The sequence below is a fragment of the Heteronotia binoei genome, chromosome 10, assembly GCF_032191835.1.
Source record: "Heteronotia binoei isolate CCM8104 ecotype False Entrance Well chromosome 10, APGP_CSIRO_Hbin_v1, whole genome shotgun sequence".
Classification (NCBI taxonomy): domain Eukaryota; kingdom Metazoa; phylum Chordata; class Lepidosauria; order Squamata; family Gekkonidae; genus Heteronotia; species Heteronotia binoei.
The window spans coordinates 39,302,196-39,320,607 of record NC_083232.1 but is presented as its reverse complement, the minus strand read 5'-3'; the positions used below and the strand labels follow the sequence as shown (position 1 = coordinate 39,320,607).

The following is an 18,412-nucleotide window of genomic DNA, read 5'->3' as shown; positions in this document are numbered from 1 at the left end:
GCCAGCAAGCTTCCATGGCAGAGTGGGGATTTGAACCTGAGTTTCCCAGATCCTTGTCGACACTTTAACAGTTACACATATTTTGCTTCCATTGCAAATAGAATTGGGCTGTGTGCATGTCTGGAGATAACCTGCCCAGGATACTCCAATTCCTTTAAATTTTGGTCCTGGAACTCCCATGATTATCCTGCAGCTGGTGGCCAATTTTGAGATCCCTAGTTTTATTTTCAGATGACGTCCACAAATGGACAAACAGATGGACATGCAGATCCTTTTATTATTACAGATGTGAAGTAACAGCCAGTCAAATGATTTGTTTTTGTTATATTTGGTTTGGATCAGGGTCATACGAGGGGCCCAAATGAAATCTTTGTCCAGGTAGTCTTTGGCAGTCCCGCTCATGGCTATATGTAAGTGGCAGCCTCTGCACTCAGTATTATGTGCCCAACTGAACACAAAAAAAAAACAAAACTGAAATTCCCTGTAGAACCTCCCCCTGAATGAAACCCAAATGCTCCATCTACAGGCAAAATTCGAAACACCCACCTTAACAACCCACTCCCCCATCTACCTTAGAAGGGGACACATAAGCCATTTTCAAGAGATTAGTTATCTAGCAGCTAGCTCACTTCCAGCATATCCCATTACATCATCCCCTTACATTATTTCCCTCCTGAACTAGCTTTTTGCTATTTTCAGTTTTACAATCTAAGTGCTAAAATTAAAAATAACAATATTGAAAGGGTCTTAACTTCCCAATGAAAAACTGTAGATTTTCTGCTGTACATCTTGATTTGTGTTTTCATGAGAGCTATAGGAGAACATATTTTAGGGATGGAAACTCTATTTTTCAACCTCAAAAAAATTTCAAAATCCCAACATTCTTAACAGATGGAAATTTAATCAAGTTTTGCTTATATGTTTTTGCCCCGCAGGATTTCAGGCTACCCACATTTCATTCTAATTGTAAATTCTTCCACAAACAATATGCTTTATACCAGGGGTGGGGAACCTCTGTCCCGAGGGCTGTATGTGGCCCTCGAGATCACTTGGTCTGGCCCTCAGGGATTGCTGGGCTGAGCCAAGCCACGTGGTGGCCTCCCTGGGGCCCAGCTGGCCGGCAAGGATCGTGGGGCCCAGCTGCTCTAGTGGCCCCAACTGGTCAGCAGGGATCGCAGGGCCCAGCTGTGCTGGTTGGTGGCCTCCCTGGAGCCTGGCTAGCCAGCCATGATTGCTGCGAAGCCTGGAAAAGTCACTGTCACAGTTCAGGTAAGTTTCCCCCTCATTTATTTATTTCCCTTTCTTTCTATTTCTTCCCTCCATTTCTTTGTTTCCCTTAATTCCACTTTCTTCCCCCTTTCTTTATTTCCCTTTCCCCCTTCTTTATTTTCCTTCATTATTCTTTCTTCCCCACATTTCTTTATTTCCCTTTCTTTCCATTTCTTCCCCACATTTCTTTATTTCCCTTTATTCCCCCCCCCCAATTTCGTTATTTTCCTTTCTTTCCATTTCTTCCACCATTTCTTTCTCTCTCTCTTGCTCTGGGAGCAGCTGCAGTTTCTGCATGGAGGGAGCAAGGGAGGGGTGGCAGGGGTGGGGGGTGGGAGCCAGCTACCATCAGTTCAATGTGCACTTGATTATCCCAGATGGTGTGGCCTAATATGCTAATGAGTGTGTGACCTAATATGCTAATATTAGGGAATGTGGTCTAATATGCTAATGGTTCCTGCTGGGCGTTTTCTGCAAAAAAAGTCCTGGACCTAAGCATTTGCCTAGGGTGGCGGATCAGGGGGTTAGAAATTAGACTCTCCCCACATGACTTCAAATAGAAAAACAATTATTTACATTAATTTTGCTAGCCTGAATTGTTCTCTCTCGGTGGAGCACTGTTTTTTAAGTTGATGATTTTGTATGGCACACGAATGATGCTGTAAATATCCAAATGACCCTTGGCAGGAAAAAAGTTCCCCACCCCTGCTTTATATATTAGATCTCCTTACCCTCCCTTGTGCTCCATCACAACTGCATTTTGGTCATCATGAAACATATGTTTTTATAAGCTAACCTAATGGAAAATTGGCAACAAAGCAAAAAGATGACAATAGCCAATGCAACATATAAATAAAGAATGAAGTGGGAGTTTTCTCTAGTGCTGCAATTTTATGATTTCAGCTGACATGGAAAAAAGACCTCTACCAGGGTCTACACTGTTCCTCTTTTGTAAGAGGATGGGCAAAAGAAGTCTAATTAGAAAGTGATGCTCTAATGAAGAGATTCTCTTTTATGCATTTTCAAAAGGCTCTATATAATCACCACAACCAAAACGTGCTGCTTCCAACAAGTTTTCACACAGATTGGCCAAGCAATTACATTATGAAAGAGTAGACCAGTAAACTTAATCTACTTTAGCATCTATTTTAAGAATGGATGAGGTTTGTTTATTTATCTCACCTCCACCCCTTTAATATAAATAGTTTTGGAGTACAAGAAAGGTTGCAGATTATATGGTGATATTTTGGTTGGTTTTAATAAGTGGTATCACCAAGATTTTTCATTTTAGATTTTGTCATGTCTTCACATGTTCCCCCCTCCCTTTTTCAGTACTATTGGATAAAAGATTGGACTGTGCGTCTATTGCCAGTGGGCTGTGTTAATTCATGCCATTTGCTTCCCTCACCTTTCTTTTTGGTCATTCTCATTTTGATCTTGTTGTGATCAACATTCAAATCCAATACAAGTGAATGTAGTTTGCCTACTTGCCATACATATTATTTTACCACAAACAGAAATTCATTCCTCCCAGCATATTGCTACACTGACCTCCAGTGGCTACACTAGGCACATCCTCCCTCCCTCTCTCAAACCCAAATGATGTCAGTCCCATTTATTTCCAAGGTAAAATTTCACCTCTAGCTGAGCCTGAACATTTTATAGCTTCCTCTGAAAAGAAATGTGTCATGAAACTGCTAGCTCAGGGACGCTAAATTCTAGCTATTTAGATTAAGCATTACCTGATTAGTGCTAGACATAGATCATGCCCATAGAAGACTTGGAATTAAATAATGAAATGGCTACTGAAAGCTAGAAATGGTGATGGGAAATGCATGCACTATGAACATCTTTTCGAACGGCTTCATCAAAACATTCAGAAAAGAACAGTTATTGCACAATGAAGCTCAAAAAAGACACCAGAAGGCAGCAAATGCACAAGAGCCCTTGGCACCTACAGAAATCACTTGTATTGGAAGATACAAGATAGGAAGTCCCATCATATCTGGAATGTGCTGGAAAAGCTCTTAAAGATGACAGAAAATTAATTTACAAAAATACCTAAAGTAGGGTCCTTCAGTGTTTTTATTCACATCTTCTACCCACTTAGCTACATTATATTCTCTTTTGAACCATGGGTTTAAATACCTGCAAAAAGCAACGGGAGGAACAGAGAAAGCAGAAGAATAGAGAAATATCTGAGAACACAAAGCACAAGCTCAGCAAGGATGCTTTCCATCCCCCAGACACCAGGGATCATGTTAAATCAGTGTGAATGTTGCACAGAATGTTGACAATCCACACAACCGTGTGAGAAAATCAGAGCCATGGGGTTCAAAGTTTATTAATTAGGCTTTTATTTTCAATTTAGTCTCCTTAAGAGAAAACATATTGATGTAATTCAGTGGCAGTTAGCCCAGAGAACTACAGATTTCTTAAATCTCCAAAGCAGAGCTCATTTTGGATACAAACAGGTTACAACGATGCAGTGGTAGAGGAGAAAGAAAGGAAATACAAATGCCTTCACTTGGGCAGTATAATATTCAAAGCAGGAATGGATATAGTCACCTCTGTGGATGATGTACAAATTCTAAATGTTGGACAGAATCTCCAGAATGGCTTTGGGCAAATCATATCTCAGTGCTACATATGCAACATAACACAAAATGAATGGAATACAGGAAAGTTATGTGCCTTGAGCTACAGCTACACTACAGCAAAACAGACATGCCATTCTGGACAAGTGCAAGTGACTCAAAGGAAATTAGTAGGTAGATAATTCCTGTATTTAAACCGGTGTGTGTGTGTGTGTGTGTGCAGATTTTTAAAAATGTTGCTTTGGTAGCAGGTGCCACCTCAGCACAAGGCTCTTCACTGCATGACAGAAGGTAAGTTGCATCCACCATTTTGTGGCTGAGTCTACCATGTTGTCTCAGAATTCCAAATATGCCCACAGGCTCAAAAACATTGGGAGGCCCCTGGAAGAATAAGGAATCGTGGGTATAAGCTTTCATGTGCACGATTTTTCTTATTCTTTTGTTCTATAGACAAAAGATCAAGGCACTGTCAAGTCTTATCAGAGCTTTCAGAAGGGGGAGGGAGATGGAATAGTTTAGCAACTTCTGCTTTCTCCCACCAGCTTCTCTGTTTCTTAACATCGAGTACATTCTACACCCTTCTTGCCCTTTCTGGTATTCTATTGGCAGTGGTAGTGTTTGGGATGAAATGCATATGCTTTTTGCTTGTGCTGAATGGAGTTTGTATCCTCAGTATTAATAGAATCAAACCTGGTTGATTTATAAAATCTAATAATCAAATTATGTTTGCATAAATTTAATAAAAAAATTATTCCCTCCATCTTCCAACCTCTGTCACACAGGAAGTTAGAATTCTCTGTAAGTCAAAAATTGTATCTAAATTAGTCCACTTAAGAACAAGAAAAAAGTAGGAGTGCTTAATGTTTTCCATGTCAGTTCCTAATTAAAAAGTAAAAGTTAAAAGCGTAGCTGCAAGACAAAATTGCTAGCAAAAGCAATGAGGGTTGATGGCAAAACTCTGCACTAATTTGTATATTTCAAATATTAATGGGCTCGTGCAAGAAAAAAAATACCTAAACCTTTAACCTACACTTTTTATTGGAAAGGCTCATTTGGTAACCATGAAGCACTCCTGATCTGGATTTTATAAATGAAAAAAGAGAAAGTTAATATGGAAACAAAGATAATATGGAAACAAATATGGACCAAGAGAGTTTTGAGGCTTCTTAATACCAGTTATAGACAATTTTACTTCTATTTCTTCCAGTTAATCTGCTGTTGTATTTTAACTTCATGCCAGGTTGGAGTATTAAATCAGGTGACCACTGTGCATCAGTCATCATTGATATATTATAACCCATTACATCAAAATGGTAAAACTTTGCTTAACCCTATGCCTGAAACGAAACCAATGGCTTGGCTTGGCTTACAGCGCAACATGCAACAATGCAGAACTTTCAAGTTTAAGAGTGAAAAATTACACATCAGGCCAGCAAGAAAAAGGGCTTAGCTCACGCTGCCATCCACAGAAGAATTTCCAAGCGATCAAAGGCGTTTTGCTACAGTGAATCTACTGGGAAGGAACTTTTAATGGGAAAAAATGGCTGCCCCAAATGGAAGGGCAGTTGAAACTGACCTGTGATCCCGATTCCCTGTCTGGGGGTGGTGAGAACCCCCTTGGCTTATGCCTTGGGTCGGGATTTGGTCGGTGTGGGAAAGCCCAGGCTCAGAAGCATGGGATACCCTGCTGCAAAAACACAATATATAATTGGGAAAAAAATCTAAGCCAAAGTTTATATCATTATAACAATGAGGATGATGCACACCTAGAAGCAAAGTTATTACAAATTAACAAAAACTGGGACTACCTGGGAATGGAATCCACTACAACATGCTTTAACACATGCTCATACTCCAACTGCCCAGCTCTTGGTTTTCATAGATAAAAGTATTATTCTATGTAACCACTCCTTTCTATTTTCAGAAAAAGCTGGACTGTTTGTTTTATCTTTGCAATTCTATGTTGTAAATATATTTTGTACAGATTTTTTTTTTAAGTTCTACAGAGCGCTGTACTTCTGTTCCATAAACAATTTGAACGCAAGCAAAATGACCACGTTACTTGTTCTGGTCTTTGTGACCAAAAAAAAACAATAACCCTCTGAATTCTGTGTACAAGAACCATTTAATTAATTCCCCCACAAAGAGATCAGGAAGCTTTTCACTGTCTTACAAGCACACTGGCAAAAACAGTTGTGTTTCTATGAATCTGTGGCATTGTCACAACTTCCTTGAATCGTTATATCCTTGTGGGTAAAATTTTATGAGCTACCCAAGTATGCTGCAGTGTATTTCATAGACAGCTTCACCAAATGTGACCAATTCTTCAAAAACAGAGAGTTACTTCTCTTTAGGCTCAGTTTGGACAACTGCATCACTGCAACCAGATCACACTATATGACAGCCTGTAGCAACCACATATTCACATGAAGTATGCATGTGTCATGTAGATAGTTTGATACAATGAGTTGGTAAATGCAAATACAAGTTTATAGGCATATCAATGACATTTCACAAAGCATATGATTGTAATAAAGCTTAGTAATATAAAATTTTCTCATAAAGTTTTTATTATTGTGAGATCTTCCAGTTAAATTAACATACAGGGAAGTCTATTCCCATTATAGCAGAGGCTTCCTCATACTTCATACACCTGGTAGATGAAAAGCCACTAAACATAATAGAGGGCAAAGTTGATGAGAGGCAAAAACAAATATAGAATTAGGAACAAAAAAGATTACATGAGCCTAATTCAAAGACTAAGAGCCCCGTGGCACAGAGTGGTAAAGCTGCAGTACTGCAGTCAGAGTCCTCTGCTCATGACCTGAGTTTGATCCCAGCGGGAGCTGGTTCAGGTAACCTGCTCCAGGTTGACTCAGCCTTCCATCCTTCCGAGGTCGGTAAAATGAATACCCAGCTTGCTGGGGGGAAAGTGTAGATGGGGAAGGCAATGGCAAACCACCCCATAAAAAGTCTGCCATGAAAACGTTGTGAAAGCAACATCACCCCAGAGTTGAAAATGACTGGTGCTTGCACAGGAGACTACCTTTACCTTTAATTTAAAGACTGGATTTTAGAGTATATTAAGTATCTGGCATATCTTTATTCATTGCTTTTAAAAACAGGCTGTCAAAGCTAATAGATAATGTGCAGCCTTTTAAACATTTCTAATTTAATTCTCCATAAGTGTTCTCACTTGATCATCTTCCATCTTCCAGGAGAGCATTAACGTCTACTTTCAATGGAAGCAGAACACGTATTTTTAGCCAACTAGGATCTAGATGCTTTGCATGCAAGTTAACATGCTGTAATCAAGTAGGCACTGGGAATGATGCAGCACGCACAGCAAGATATATAGGGTGCATATGGTACCACAGGCAAAATTCTACAGAATGCCTGCCTTAGAAGAAAGCCTATGAAGGAAGAACTTGCTGACCCTTCCTTGAAAAGCCTTTTCCCCTCCATCTGGTATTCTGCCTGCTGCTGAGGAACTGCTACTAGATAATAACAGGGGTGCATTTGCCTGCCAACTGCACATCAAGTAACACTGTGCAGGCACATGAGACTATGCATGCACAGGCACAGGCCAGACGCAGAGAAGAAAATTCTCAAGATTTCCACCTCTTTCTAAGGCTTCAGGAGTGCTCCCCCTTCCCTCTGGTGCAGGCCAGTGTTTTCCTGCCTAAACTGGCACATGACGGAGGCAGGGAGAGTGCTCCTCCCTCAGTCCTTCTTTACACAGCAGAGGATACCGCAGTGGGGCAAGGAGGGATAGATGTGTGGGACACAGCTTTAGTTGGGAAGGTCACAAATACACTTAAGTAACATCCTTGAGGGTTAACACACAGCTAGGCCAGACTGAGAAGAAGAAACAAGACAGATGAGTACCAACATACCAGTATTATCTAACCTTGCACTATGCCTTACTGTATTTTTATTGTGTTCCTAGGCAACAATAGAAGTAGGGGGTTCTTAGAGCTCCAAACTGGATTTATCTGGTCAAGGTGCATGTGAAGTAGAATTTCTTTCTGTCCAATGGGCACATGCCACCATGGCAGAGTGTATCAGTAGTGTGTAGCTAGCTCTTGCAATGAAATCGTGCTGGATGTTGCAACCAACATCCAGCTAACAGGTCATCAAGGGTATATTTTAACCATTTTGAAAGAATTTAGAGCAGTTTGGCAAGCAGGCCTTTGGTTTGGCTTGCCTTTGCTCTCCAGTTATTGCATTTTTTTCCTTTACTCCTTCACCAGGAGTCTGGCTGTATGTCTTTTATTGGCTAAGAACATTTCAGATGTGCAGATTTGTACAACAGATGTGTGCCTGCACAGAAGGTCACTTGATGAACAACAGTTACAAATAAGTGCAACCCTGTTTTCACCTAGGTGGCTTCTGTGCAGGCCTACATAGGAGAGTAGCAGGAGGTGGGCATGGGATCCTTAGTGAATGACTGAAGCACTACTTTCCACACAGCCACATCACTCAAAGAAGAGGGAGGAAGAGGAGGTTTGGATTTATACCCCACCCTTCACTTGAGAACAGCTTACAATCATCTTCCTTTCCTCTCTTCACAACAGACACCCCTGTGAGATAGGTAGGGCTGAGAGAGCTCTTTTGAGAACTGCTCTTGAAAGAACAGCTCTGTGAGAACTGTGGCTGCATGTGACGGAGTGGGGAATCAACCCTAGTTCTTCCAAATTAAGAGTCTGCACACTTAACCTCTAAATCATGCACTTAACCACTACACCAAACTGGATCTCAAGGAGATATACACTGGGAGAAAAGGGTAATCTACATTGATTGCATAATTTTTCACACAAGTCAATGCCAATGTTCATGTCGCTGTTTTACAGATGCTGAACAATGGTACCTTTCCCAAAAGCACTGCTGAAGAAGCCTGGGCCATGACAGCATGCACCTTGAGTGGAAAAGGACAGTCTACCTTAGATAATGAGTAAGTGTGTCTAATTGCTGACTACCACCCTGAGAGAGGAATGGAAGCTAGTTTAGACCAAACTCCCATAGCTATGTCTAGTAGTCCCTGTAGCACAGGGAAAAACTATAAGTCCGGAAGTGGCCAAGTACAGAAACTTGAGGATCCAATCCAATGGTTGCAAATCTGAGAAGACCATATCTAGTTGTAATGTATCTAGTTGTAATGACTTCACTTTTCTAATAAGTTGTTCCATGAAAAGACGAAGATCCATCATTGGGGAAACTGGCTCCAAATCCCCATGCCTTCATCCAAGGAAGGATCCGATCCCACCTCCAGCAGCATTGTGCCTTCTTTGAAGTTGGAGCCTGGTGGTTCCTATTCTGAAGGCATGGGAAGAAACTGCAGAATGAAAGATGTTGAAACCAAAGAAACTCATCTGGAATCAATGTTGTGTGCTGGTGCTGAAGACGGAGGCTGACCTAGTGCTCCCAAAGTAGGTTCAGAGGCCAATCCATAGGTGTAGGAGTCAAGGAGTATGGAAATAATGGCCCCTGAAGTGGACTCCAACTAAACTGAGCCCCTGGAACACAGAGATTCAACCAAGTTGCTTACTTTCCTTTGGCAGGAGGTTAAACTGCTTCTGGGGAGGATAGCTGAACTTAACAACCTCATCATCAGATGACTGTGGACTAGCCACTGATAGCAGAGGCAGAGATGGAGTTCAAGGTCAAACCAGTTGAGGCATAGGGGCCTTCAGTGGTGAGCACTTAGGATAAATCTTTAACCTTATGCTTGCATTTACCTTTCACTTTTTTAGTGGGCGGTTCCAATGTGGTCCAAGGAACTGGTGCAGGCTTTGAAATCAAAGCAATACAGAGAGCTCTAACTCTAACAAAGGAGTTAGACTGAACCTCCAGTCATCTGACTCTTCAAACAGGCTGTTCTTTATCTAGGGCTCACAAAACCTTATCTGATAGGAAAACATTATGACAAGATGCCCTTTCTTGGCAGGACTTGGGGATGAAACAGGCAACAACAGTGTGAGATTTGCACAGAGTAGTCAGATATTGCTCATGGTCATCTGACTGGACCACATTTGTCCCATGCTCCCCAAACGTTTAAAACAAAGCTATCCCAATAAGGAAAAGACTAATGTTATCTCACCAAAGATCTTCTTGAGGAAAAAAAAGTACAAGCTAGATCACAGAGGGTCATTTTTCCATGGTGGCAAAGAGAGGGCCAAGGAGGAGTGCTCTCCCTGCCTCTGTCATGACCTACTTTGGGTGGGAAAATGCCAGTGTGAGTTAGGAGAGGAGGGGGAGCACTTCTGATACTTTAGGAAGTGGTAGAAATATTGAGAATTTTCTTCTTTGCAGCTGGCCTGTGCATGCATGGTCCCATGTGGGACTCTACAGAAGCCATGAAGATTAGCATTAAGTATCCAATGTGTTCCATGTAAAATATGTTATTTTAGGACTGAAAATCTCCCTTTATTGATTGTCTGTTGCTCCTTTTGCTAATGCTGTGTCTGCTTATGATTTCTCAATCAGGCAGCAGCAGGCAACAGAGGCAGTTTTAAAAATAGTGCTAGACAGTTGCTGTTGAAGAAGATGGAATAATGAACTATGAAATCTTTTCAGGCAACATCCATACCAGCAAATCTATGCTATAAACTCTGTGATTTTTGCATGCAATACTTTGTTCACTCCCCATGATTACAAGAACTTTCTACACATTATGAAAATATCTTGAAGATTTTGAGTGTTTAAGCTACTATCTTCTCTCCTCTTAACTGGGTAAGGTAAACCCCTCATATCTTTCTTTCATTTATTCTCTTAGATTCAGGTTTCCTGCTTATAACAACATAGTAATAAAACTCAATATAATGATTTAAAGCAATTAAACAAACATAAGTGAGTGATCATAACAAGTAAATACTAGCAATTCCCTCCACTGACTAGCATTATTTGCCAATTGGTGTAGCCATGACATGAGGGGTATTTGGGCTTGGTTAGGTTAAAGTTGCAGTGACAAAGAACTCTGGAGTTCAATGGAGAAGGGCATTATCTCCTCTATCATGCAACCGATGCCACCTGACATTTATGCTAGGAAGTTACAGAATCAAACTGCCAGCCACAGAATTCAGGACCAGCAAATGTAAACAAAAGATGGAACAGTACTGAAACTAGAGAGGATAGCACTAGGAGGCACATTAAGAGCACATATATTTTAATATTCTAAGGAGAATTCAGTGTACTACTTTTCTGACATAAGGAAGACATTTATAGTGAATTGCTCTCCCCGCCCCCCCCCCCCATTATGTGTGCAAAGTATAGAATGTTATGGAACAATAAATGTGCCCTTGAAATAACACAGGCTTATCTGTGGAAATGGGAATAATTAAATCCTAACATTACATCCCCGGTATATATAGAGAGATTTATTTATTTATTTTTATTTACGTTATATTTATATCCTGCCCATTCCATACAGATTCAAGGTTGCTAACAGCATAAAATAGACAATAAACAAAACAATATTAAAACAATAAAACAATCAGAGAAATAACAATGGTGCTACTTCAGGCAGATCATATAATATTTTCTTTCTCACGCACACAGAACCTGGGCAGTTAGTAATCAAAGCTCTATGGATCCAGATGTAGTGGCAGCCCTCTCCCATTAGATGTTATATGCCATCCAAAACAGTTCAATCTTGCAGGTCCTGCAAAACTGTGATGAATCCTACAGGGCCCTGATGGCTTCTGGAAGGGTGTTCCAAAATATTGGGGCCACAACTGAGAACGCTCTTGCTCTGGTGGAGTTGAGCCTAGCCTCCTTTAGCCCAGGGACAGCCAAAAGATTTTGAGAACTTGATCGCAGTGCTCTCTGGGGAACATGTGGGGCAAGGCGGTCCCACAGATAGGTAGGTCCTAGGCCATATAGGGCTTTGAAGGTTAATACCAAGACCTTGAAACGGATTCGGTACGCAACAGACAGCCACTGCAGCGCTCTCAGCACAGGCTGAATGTGCTCCTGATGAGGAAGCCCCATTAGTAGCCTGGCTGCAGCATTATTATTATTATTATTAAATTTTATTTGTATCCCGCCCTCCCCGCCTAGGCAGGCTCAGGGCGGCATTCTGCACCAGCTGAAGCTTCCGACTCTGAGTCAAGGGCAGCCCCATGTAGACAGCGTTACAGTAATCCATTCTTGAGGTCATCTATGAGCTAACTAAAGGAAACTAAATCCCAGTTTAAATTTGCCACTTGGTCAAGCTGTTAAGCTCTGTGACAGATCACTACTGATGCCTTTAATCAGATTTTTGCAGTGTCTGGTCAAGAGCATGCTTGGAGGGGAACTTTAGGCCTGTACTTTTAATTTGGTTAAAAAGGAAATTTCAAGGCTGAAGAAAAATCTATAAAATTGTTAGCCTGGATTGGAGTTGGCTGTCAAAAACACAATCCAGACTTGTCAGGCTGTGACAAGACCTGCCAGGCTGTGCCAAGATGCTCATTCTTGTGCCCATTCCAAGGAGCACTGCCGGATTAAACCCTGTGGAGGCCCCTAGGCAGTTGAAATCTTGGGGGGTCCCTCGGAAATTATCTCCTAATACATTTTTAATTTTACCAACCAACAATTTTAATAAACCAATTTTATTACCCAAAACAAACATTAACAACCAGGGAAAACTGGGGGGGGGCGCAGCCTGGGGCCCCTAAAGGCGTGGTGGCCCATAGACCAGTGCCTACTTGGCCTGTTTGTTAATCCAGCCCTGCCAAGGAGGGAATGTTGAGGCTGTTTGTAAATTTAAAATTTAGTTATCAAGTTAGTTTTTCATACTTCTTTCTGCCTAAAATTATTTGTCTACTGATTATTCCCAATTATCTGCGCTGTTTAGGATTTATGCTTAGTTATTAAAGATTTGTTTTATTCATAGTTTTATCGTGAGGAATGATTGCTTCAAAAATCCTGTCCACAATACTGAAAACAACTGGGTTATGTTGACCAGTCTTTCAGTACTGAGTAAAAGAGAGCAAGTAAAAGAGGGAAAAAACAGAAACTCTAAAAGCCTCCGATTCACCCTCACGAGTACGTATATCCTAAACTTTTGGTGTGCCAGGATCAAACCATAAATGGGAGGAGGGATAATTCTCTTGATGGTGGAGTAACAACCCCAAACAAAGGGGGGTTAAGTAAGGTCCCCTCGGTTCTCAGCAAACATTGGTACATGGTAGCTGAAGACCAAGAGGGCAGTTGAGACAGAGGTTACTTCTACTGACCCTGTTGTTTGATTTTAGCCCTGATAAATAAAGGTTATTTTGAGTCTCTCAGTGCATATGGGACCACCTCTCCCCAGATGAGCCCCCTTGGGCTCTGAGGTCGTCTACACAACACATTCTTGTGATTCCTGCTCCTAAGGATGACTGGCTTCAACGAGGGGCAGGGCCTTTTCCGTCCGGGTCCCTACCTGGTGGAATGAGCTCCCACTGGAGATACGGGCCCTGCGGGACTTATCCAAGTTTCATGGGGCCTGCAAGACGGAGCCCTTCTGCCAGGCTTTCAACTGATCCAGCAGGCGTCCTCTGAAGTCATCGCTTCCCCCAGCACCCTACTATCAAGGTGCTGAAAGCTTCCAGTCTATATGCTGTTGTCTGGTTTGGGCCAATTGCATGGATTATGGTCTTCTGATTTCATGTGACATTTTTGTATTTATGATACTGCTTAATTTGATGTGATTCATTTTAATGTTGTTTTAATGCTGTAAGCCGCCCTGAGCCTGCTTGCAGGATAGGGCGAGGCATAAATTGAAAAATTAAATTAAATTGTCTAAATCTTCCAATTTTAGCTACAGTTCATTCTGTCTATTTACATTGCAAGACCCTCTATAAAAAGCAGTGCTGATTGTGGGAACTCAACATCATCAGTCCAATAAAAGTCAAATTGGCAAACTGCTGTTTGCAAAGTGCCCACTGAGTAACACTTTCTTTTAATTTCCTCCATATACACTGAGAGACACAAAATAACCTTTATTTATCAAAGCTAGAATCAAACCTGCTATCAGTATTCTTACAGATAGTGGAAGCAGAACTCCAAGTTTGTCCTTGATAAAGGCTGCTAGTTCAGAACTGCATCCAATCTATGATGCAAATTTTGTAAAATATATGCAGAATGGCATCTGTGGTGAGATTTGAGGGCTCCTTCAATATTTTTACATTGCAATTATTCTGCAATTGTCCATTAGATTGCTAGCTGTGGTGGTGGCAGGGAATTAGTAACACTATTTAATATGCCAGCATAGGCATGCAACATGGGACAAATACATCTAGACATTCTTCAACAGACCCAGAGCAGCCTGGCCGATTGTAAGTGAATAACTAAACTTGACTGATATTGCGATTTAAAAACTATCAAAGGTCTTCTCGGAGACACAATTTTTCCTCTGAAATGACTGGTTTTATTCTATGGCTTTTTCTTAAAATATTTACTGTATTATCACTACTTTGGAGAAGCTCAGAATCATATTATATACATATTAAATGAGGGTTTATTCATATATTATTTCAAGCTGACATGAAGTCTGAATGACGTGCCTTGTTCCTGAGTTTGTAATAATGCTTCGCTTTTTTTTTTTTCACCTGAGGTGCCTCAGTTCCCTTCTTGAGTGGTGCTGTGATGAATTTGTAATTTGCAATTCTATTGTTCCCATTGTTGTCTTAATCAGAGTATAATCCTAAACATCCTTATTTGGAAACTCAGACTTTTAAGAAAACGTAATTAGGATTGTGTTGTGAAGCAAGAAAGCAGTCTTATGCACTGCAAAAAAAAAAAAATGGTAAAAGCAGTCACTGCCAAATATCAGCTACCTAAAATGAAATGGTGTCACTTAAATGATAATCTCTGCTGTGAAATTTGAGAATGTGGCTGTTTATTATTTGCAAATCTTGTTATGCAACAATCTTAACTGCAATATAATTTAAACTATCAATGCCTTAACTGATAAAAAATGTAGCATCACCTCCAACTCTGAAATTTTTAACAAAATCAGATAATAATAAAATATAAAGGCTTGGTGCTGGTTTTCTCAATATGAATAGTGTAAAAAAATTAACAGTGGCTATGAGGTTCTGATGTGCACATCAAGTCCTGCAAAGCAGGAATGGTTCCATTCACTTAAGCATTAAGGTATGCTTGAATAAAAATATAATTTCTCAAAAATGAAGCAAAGGAGAGAGCCCCTGCTCATGTGGAAATCCACAATAACAACAGAGCACCATGTGGACCTTCACAAAAGCACTGGAATACCTGTTTGCACATCAGAACTTCTGCGAAATAGAATTTTCAAACTGAACTGGTGCTTAAACTAAACTAAATTGATGCAAGTGTTAAGAGGACAGGCCAGACAATCCAGCTTTATCACACATCCTGCTATATGGCTTACAATAAGCAAGCCCATAGTATTTCTTACAGGATGAAGCAAAGGAGAATTTGATCAAAATTATGTTTAGAAGACTAGAAATATGTATCTTAACTGAGTGTTTAAATATCGCATTCATTACCTTCTATTTTTTTCAACCTTCCTTGTTATCTTTCTGCAGGATGCTATTTATAAATGGGAAGCTTTGCACACTTTGTAAATCAATGGTGCAAACCCACCACTATGGGTAATTGTGGGTTTAAAAGATTTTATATTTCATCTATTTAGTCTTTTATCAAAGCTAAGAAATCCAACCCATGCAGCGGATTCTGGCACAAGATCCATGTATGAGTGCCTGTCCAACAGCATGATAAAATTATGAAATGGAAGGTCAATATTTGCCACTTAAATAATATACAATTAGCAGTGCACAGAATGTCTTCATAGTTCTGAACAGAGGAGCACAACAGTTAAAAGTATTTGATTACATTATGTTTTCCAATGGCTGTTAATTTGGCAATTAACAGGTAAGTATTGGCAAACTCCTAAGCTAAATGGTTCATGAGTGTGCTTTTGGTTTTAAAAGACATTCAAGTATAGATAAATTAAACTCGCACACTCACTTTTTTCAAAAGGAAGAAACTAACCATATTGCCTTCCTCACAATAGGGATGCAGAATGAGGGTAGTACATTAAAAATCCTGCTGAAGCTGGATATATTAAACAATTAACATAAAAAATATATTGAGGCAGTGAGGAGACTGTAATCATGGGTTGCTAGCCTGCAAAGAAACTTATGGGAGGAGGGATGAATTTTTAAAACTTTTTTGAACATAAGGTAAAAAGAAAAAAAAAATTACCACATCACTACACGTCAGTACTTTGAAAGAGAACAGATGTAATTGTTTCAAATAACTTCATAAGAAATGAAACAATCAGTTGAGGAACTTCTCTGTTTGCTCTTTCAACTAGAAGGCGAAACTTACTCAGTTGAATTGGACCGTGGCCTAAATCTTTTGCCTTTGCCTTTCTTTTTGTTTCCTCCTATATTACCTGAAAGAGAACAAAGGAGAAGATAGCTAAAAACACTTCAGATCCAGAAATGCAACACTCTAAAGGCTGCCTTTGTTTTATATTCTTTTCTCCTTCCACTCTTCCCTTGTACAAGTGACCTCTCCCTTGCACAAGCTGCCTCTTCTCATTCCTTTACATGCACACTTTCAATAGGAATGTATGATACAGAAAAAAAGATCCTTGCTTATCTGCCTTTTGATTTACCATCACAATACAAAAACCGCAAAAGGGAAAAGCATCAGAAATTCAGAAATACTAATCACATTATTTGGTACTTCTTCAATGATAATTATTACTATTACATAACTGTAACAAAATTCAGTTGGTGGTTACAACCCAAAGAATATTACAATTTTCAATACACAATTTCCAAGCTGCAAAATCCAATACAAAGTAGCACTAAAGGCTTACAGTTTGCATGAAAGATGCTACTGTGCACTCATAACTAGAAAACAATACAAGTTAGCACTAAGGTTTATAAATGCATAATTGATACCACTGTGCACTAGTAGCCAAAGTAATACACTATTGAAATGGAGGCTGAAATTAACTCCCCTTCTTCCTTCCTGCATTACCCCAATTAGAATTGCAACCATGCACTGACAGAGCTCCATTATCTCAATCATGTCTCTTTTGGCCCATAATTTCACTGTTTGGTTGCTGGCAAGGAAAGAAGAGCCCAAGCTATCTATTTAAAACTCCAGTGTTCCATTGTTCAAGAGCTCAGAATGGTCTAAATCCTTTACATGTGTCCATGAGGCATATTTCTATATAAAATCACAACACAGTGATGGTGTGCAATACTGCCAGTGCAATACTGCACTGCCAGTGCAATAGTCTTTCATACCTTGCCAGGAGTTACTCCTTGGCCTCCCGTTTTGACAGATGTCCGAAAGGTTCTTTGCATCTTGGATTCTTTCACTCCATGAATGAGATAATCCGTTTGACCTAGAGTAAATAGCAAGACTTGCATGTGGTTGTTGATTCTGGTATACTAATTTATAGTAATTCCATCCATCATTCATTGGCCTTTTAAAGGTCTGTCTACAATACCTCATTGGCCTGCCTAAAATAGCAGTCCATGTATTTTTGGTTGAGTTTCACTGGTACTCCAGCAATTTGTCCATTATTATTAATATAATGTGCACATTAGTTTGAAGTGTTTACTAGGATCTTTCATCTTAAGCAGATATCTGTTGTGCAGGGCCCATTTCTAGGTGCTATGCTAAAATTTGTGGTTCACCTTGCTGTTTGTTTCTATTCTGCCGGAGGTTGTACAAGACTGGTTGTCAAACATGTGAGCAGCAACATAAAGATACATGGTAATTAAGATACTACAGCACTCCAATGAAAGGCACAAAGATTTGGATACTGGGTGATCAATGAGGCCTTTGAAACTGGCTCTGGAGTTCCGAATACATCACTGAAATCATATAAGAACTAGAGCAGGTGTAGTCCAGGCTCATTTTCTTTTCTGCATAACAAACTACATGGCTGAGAAGACTGTTCTTGTCTTGCTTTGTTTTACCAGAAGAAAGCCTGGGAAAAGAAAAACATTTTTTGCTTTCTAAAATGTCATGTCCTTGAACTCAAGCTTGCCTACAAATCTTATCCTTTGACCTGAAAAAGCTCATGTCTGCGATATGCACTAATCCTAAATTCTGAAGGGGAAAAAATGTGCGTTGACTGTTCTGTTGCTTGATCCTTCTGTATACATAACTGCAAGAGATACATATGTCAGTTGTATTTTGCTCTAATATTTTCCTTGTGCTCTCGCCTCCACCAGATTTTGCAGATCTAAAGGAGTCACAAAGACTGGTCCAATGAAATTTTTACTGCCCATTATTCCAGCAGCTGTTACTCAAGACTTTTCTGATGTCAACTTGCCTGTTTGAAAATAAGCACCTGTTATACAAGCAATAGGCCTTTTCTAAATGTTGCAGATAACTGACAAAAGAATGAGGCATCAAACATTCTAGTGCAGACAGACCTTAGGAATTTCATAATGTTGTGCATTAAAGAACAAACAAGTGACTGAAATGAGGACTACATGAAAATATGGGGGAAGGGAGAAAAGACATTCAGCATAAACCCATGAAAGTTAAGCTATACCCATTTT

At 40.0% G+C, this 18,412-nt stretch overlaps 1 protein-coding gene across 12 annotated transcripts in view; it reads right to left on the bottom strand.

The window, feature by feature from the left end:
* The window catches only part of ADAM22 (ADAM metallopeptidase domain 22), a 182,936-nt gene that overhangs the window by 5,542 nt on the left and 158,982 nt on the right, over positions 1-18,412 (bottom strand). For 11 of the 12 annotated variants that reach the window (XR_009555881.1, XR_009555882.1, XM_060248452.1 and 8 more), the window contains 2 exons: positions 17,141-17,241; positions 16,206-16,272 (listed from right to left, as the gene is read on the bottom strand). Coding sequence is in view for 10 of the 12 variants with exons in the window: in XM_060248452.1 (XP_060104435.1) it covers positions 16,206-16,272; positions 17,141-17,241 (168 nt within the window). In the remaining 2 variants the exon portion in view is untranslated. Of the gene's footprint in view, positions 1-3,330; positions 3,418-16,205; positions 16,273-17,140; positions 17,242-18,412 lie in introns of all 12 variants that reach the window. The other variant, XM_060248462.1, reaches the window with a different exon arrangement.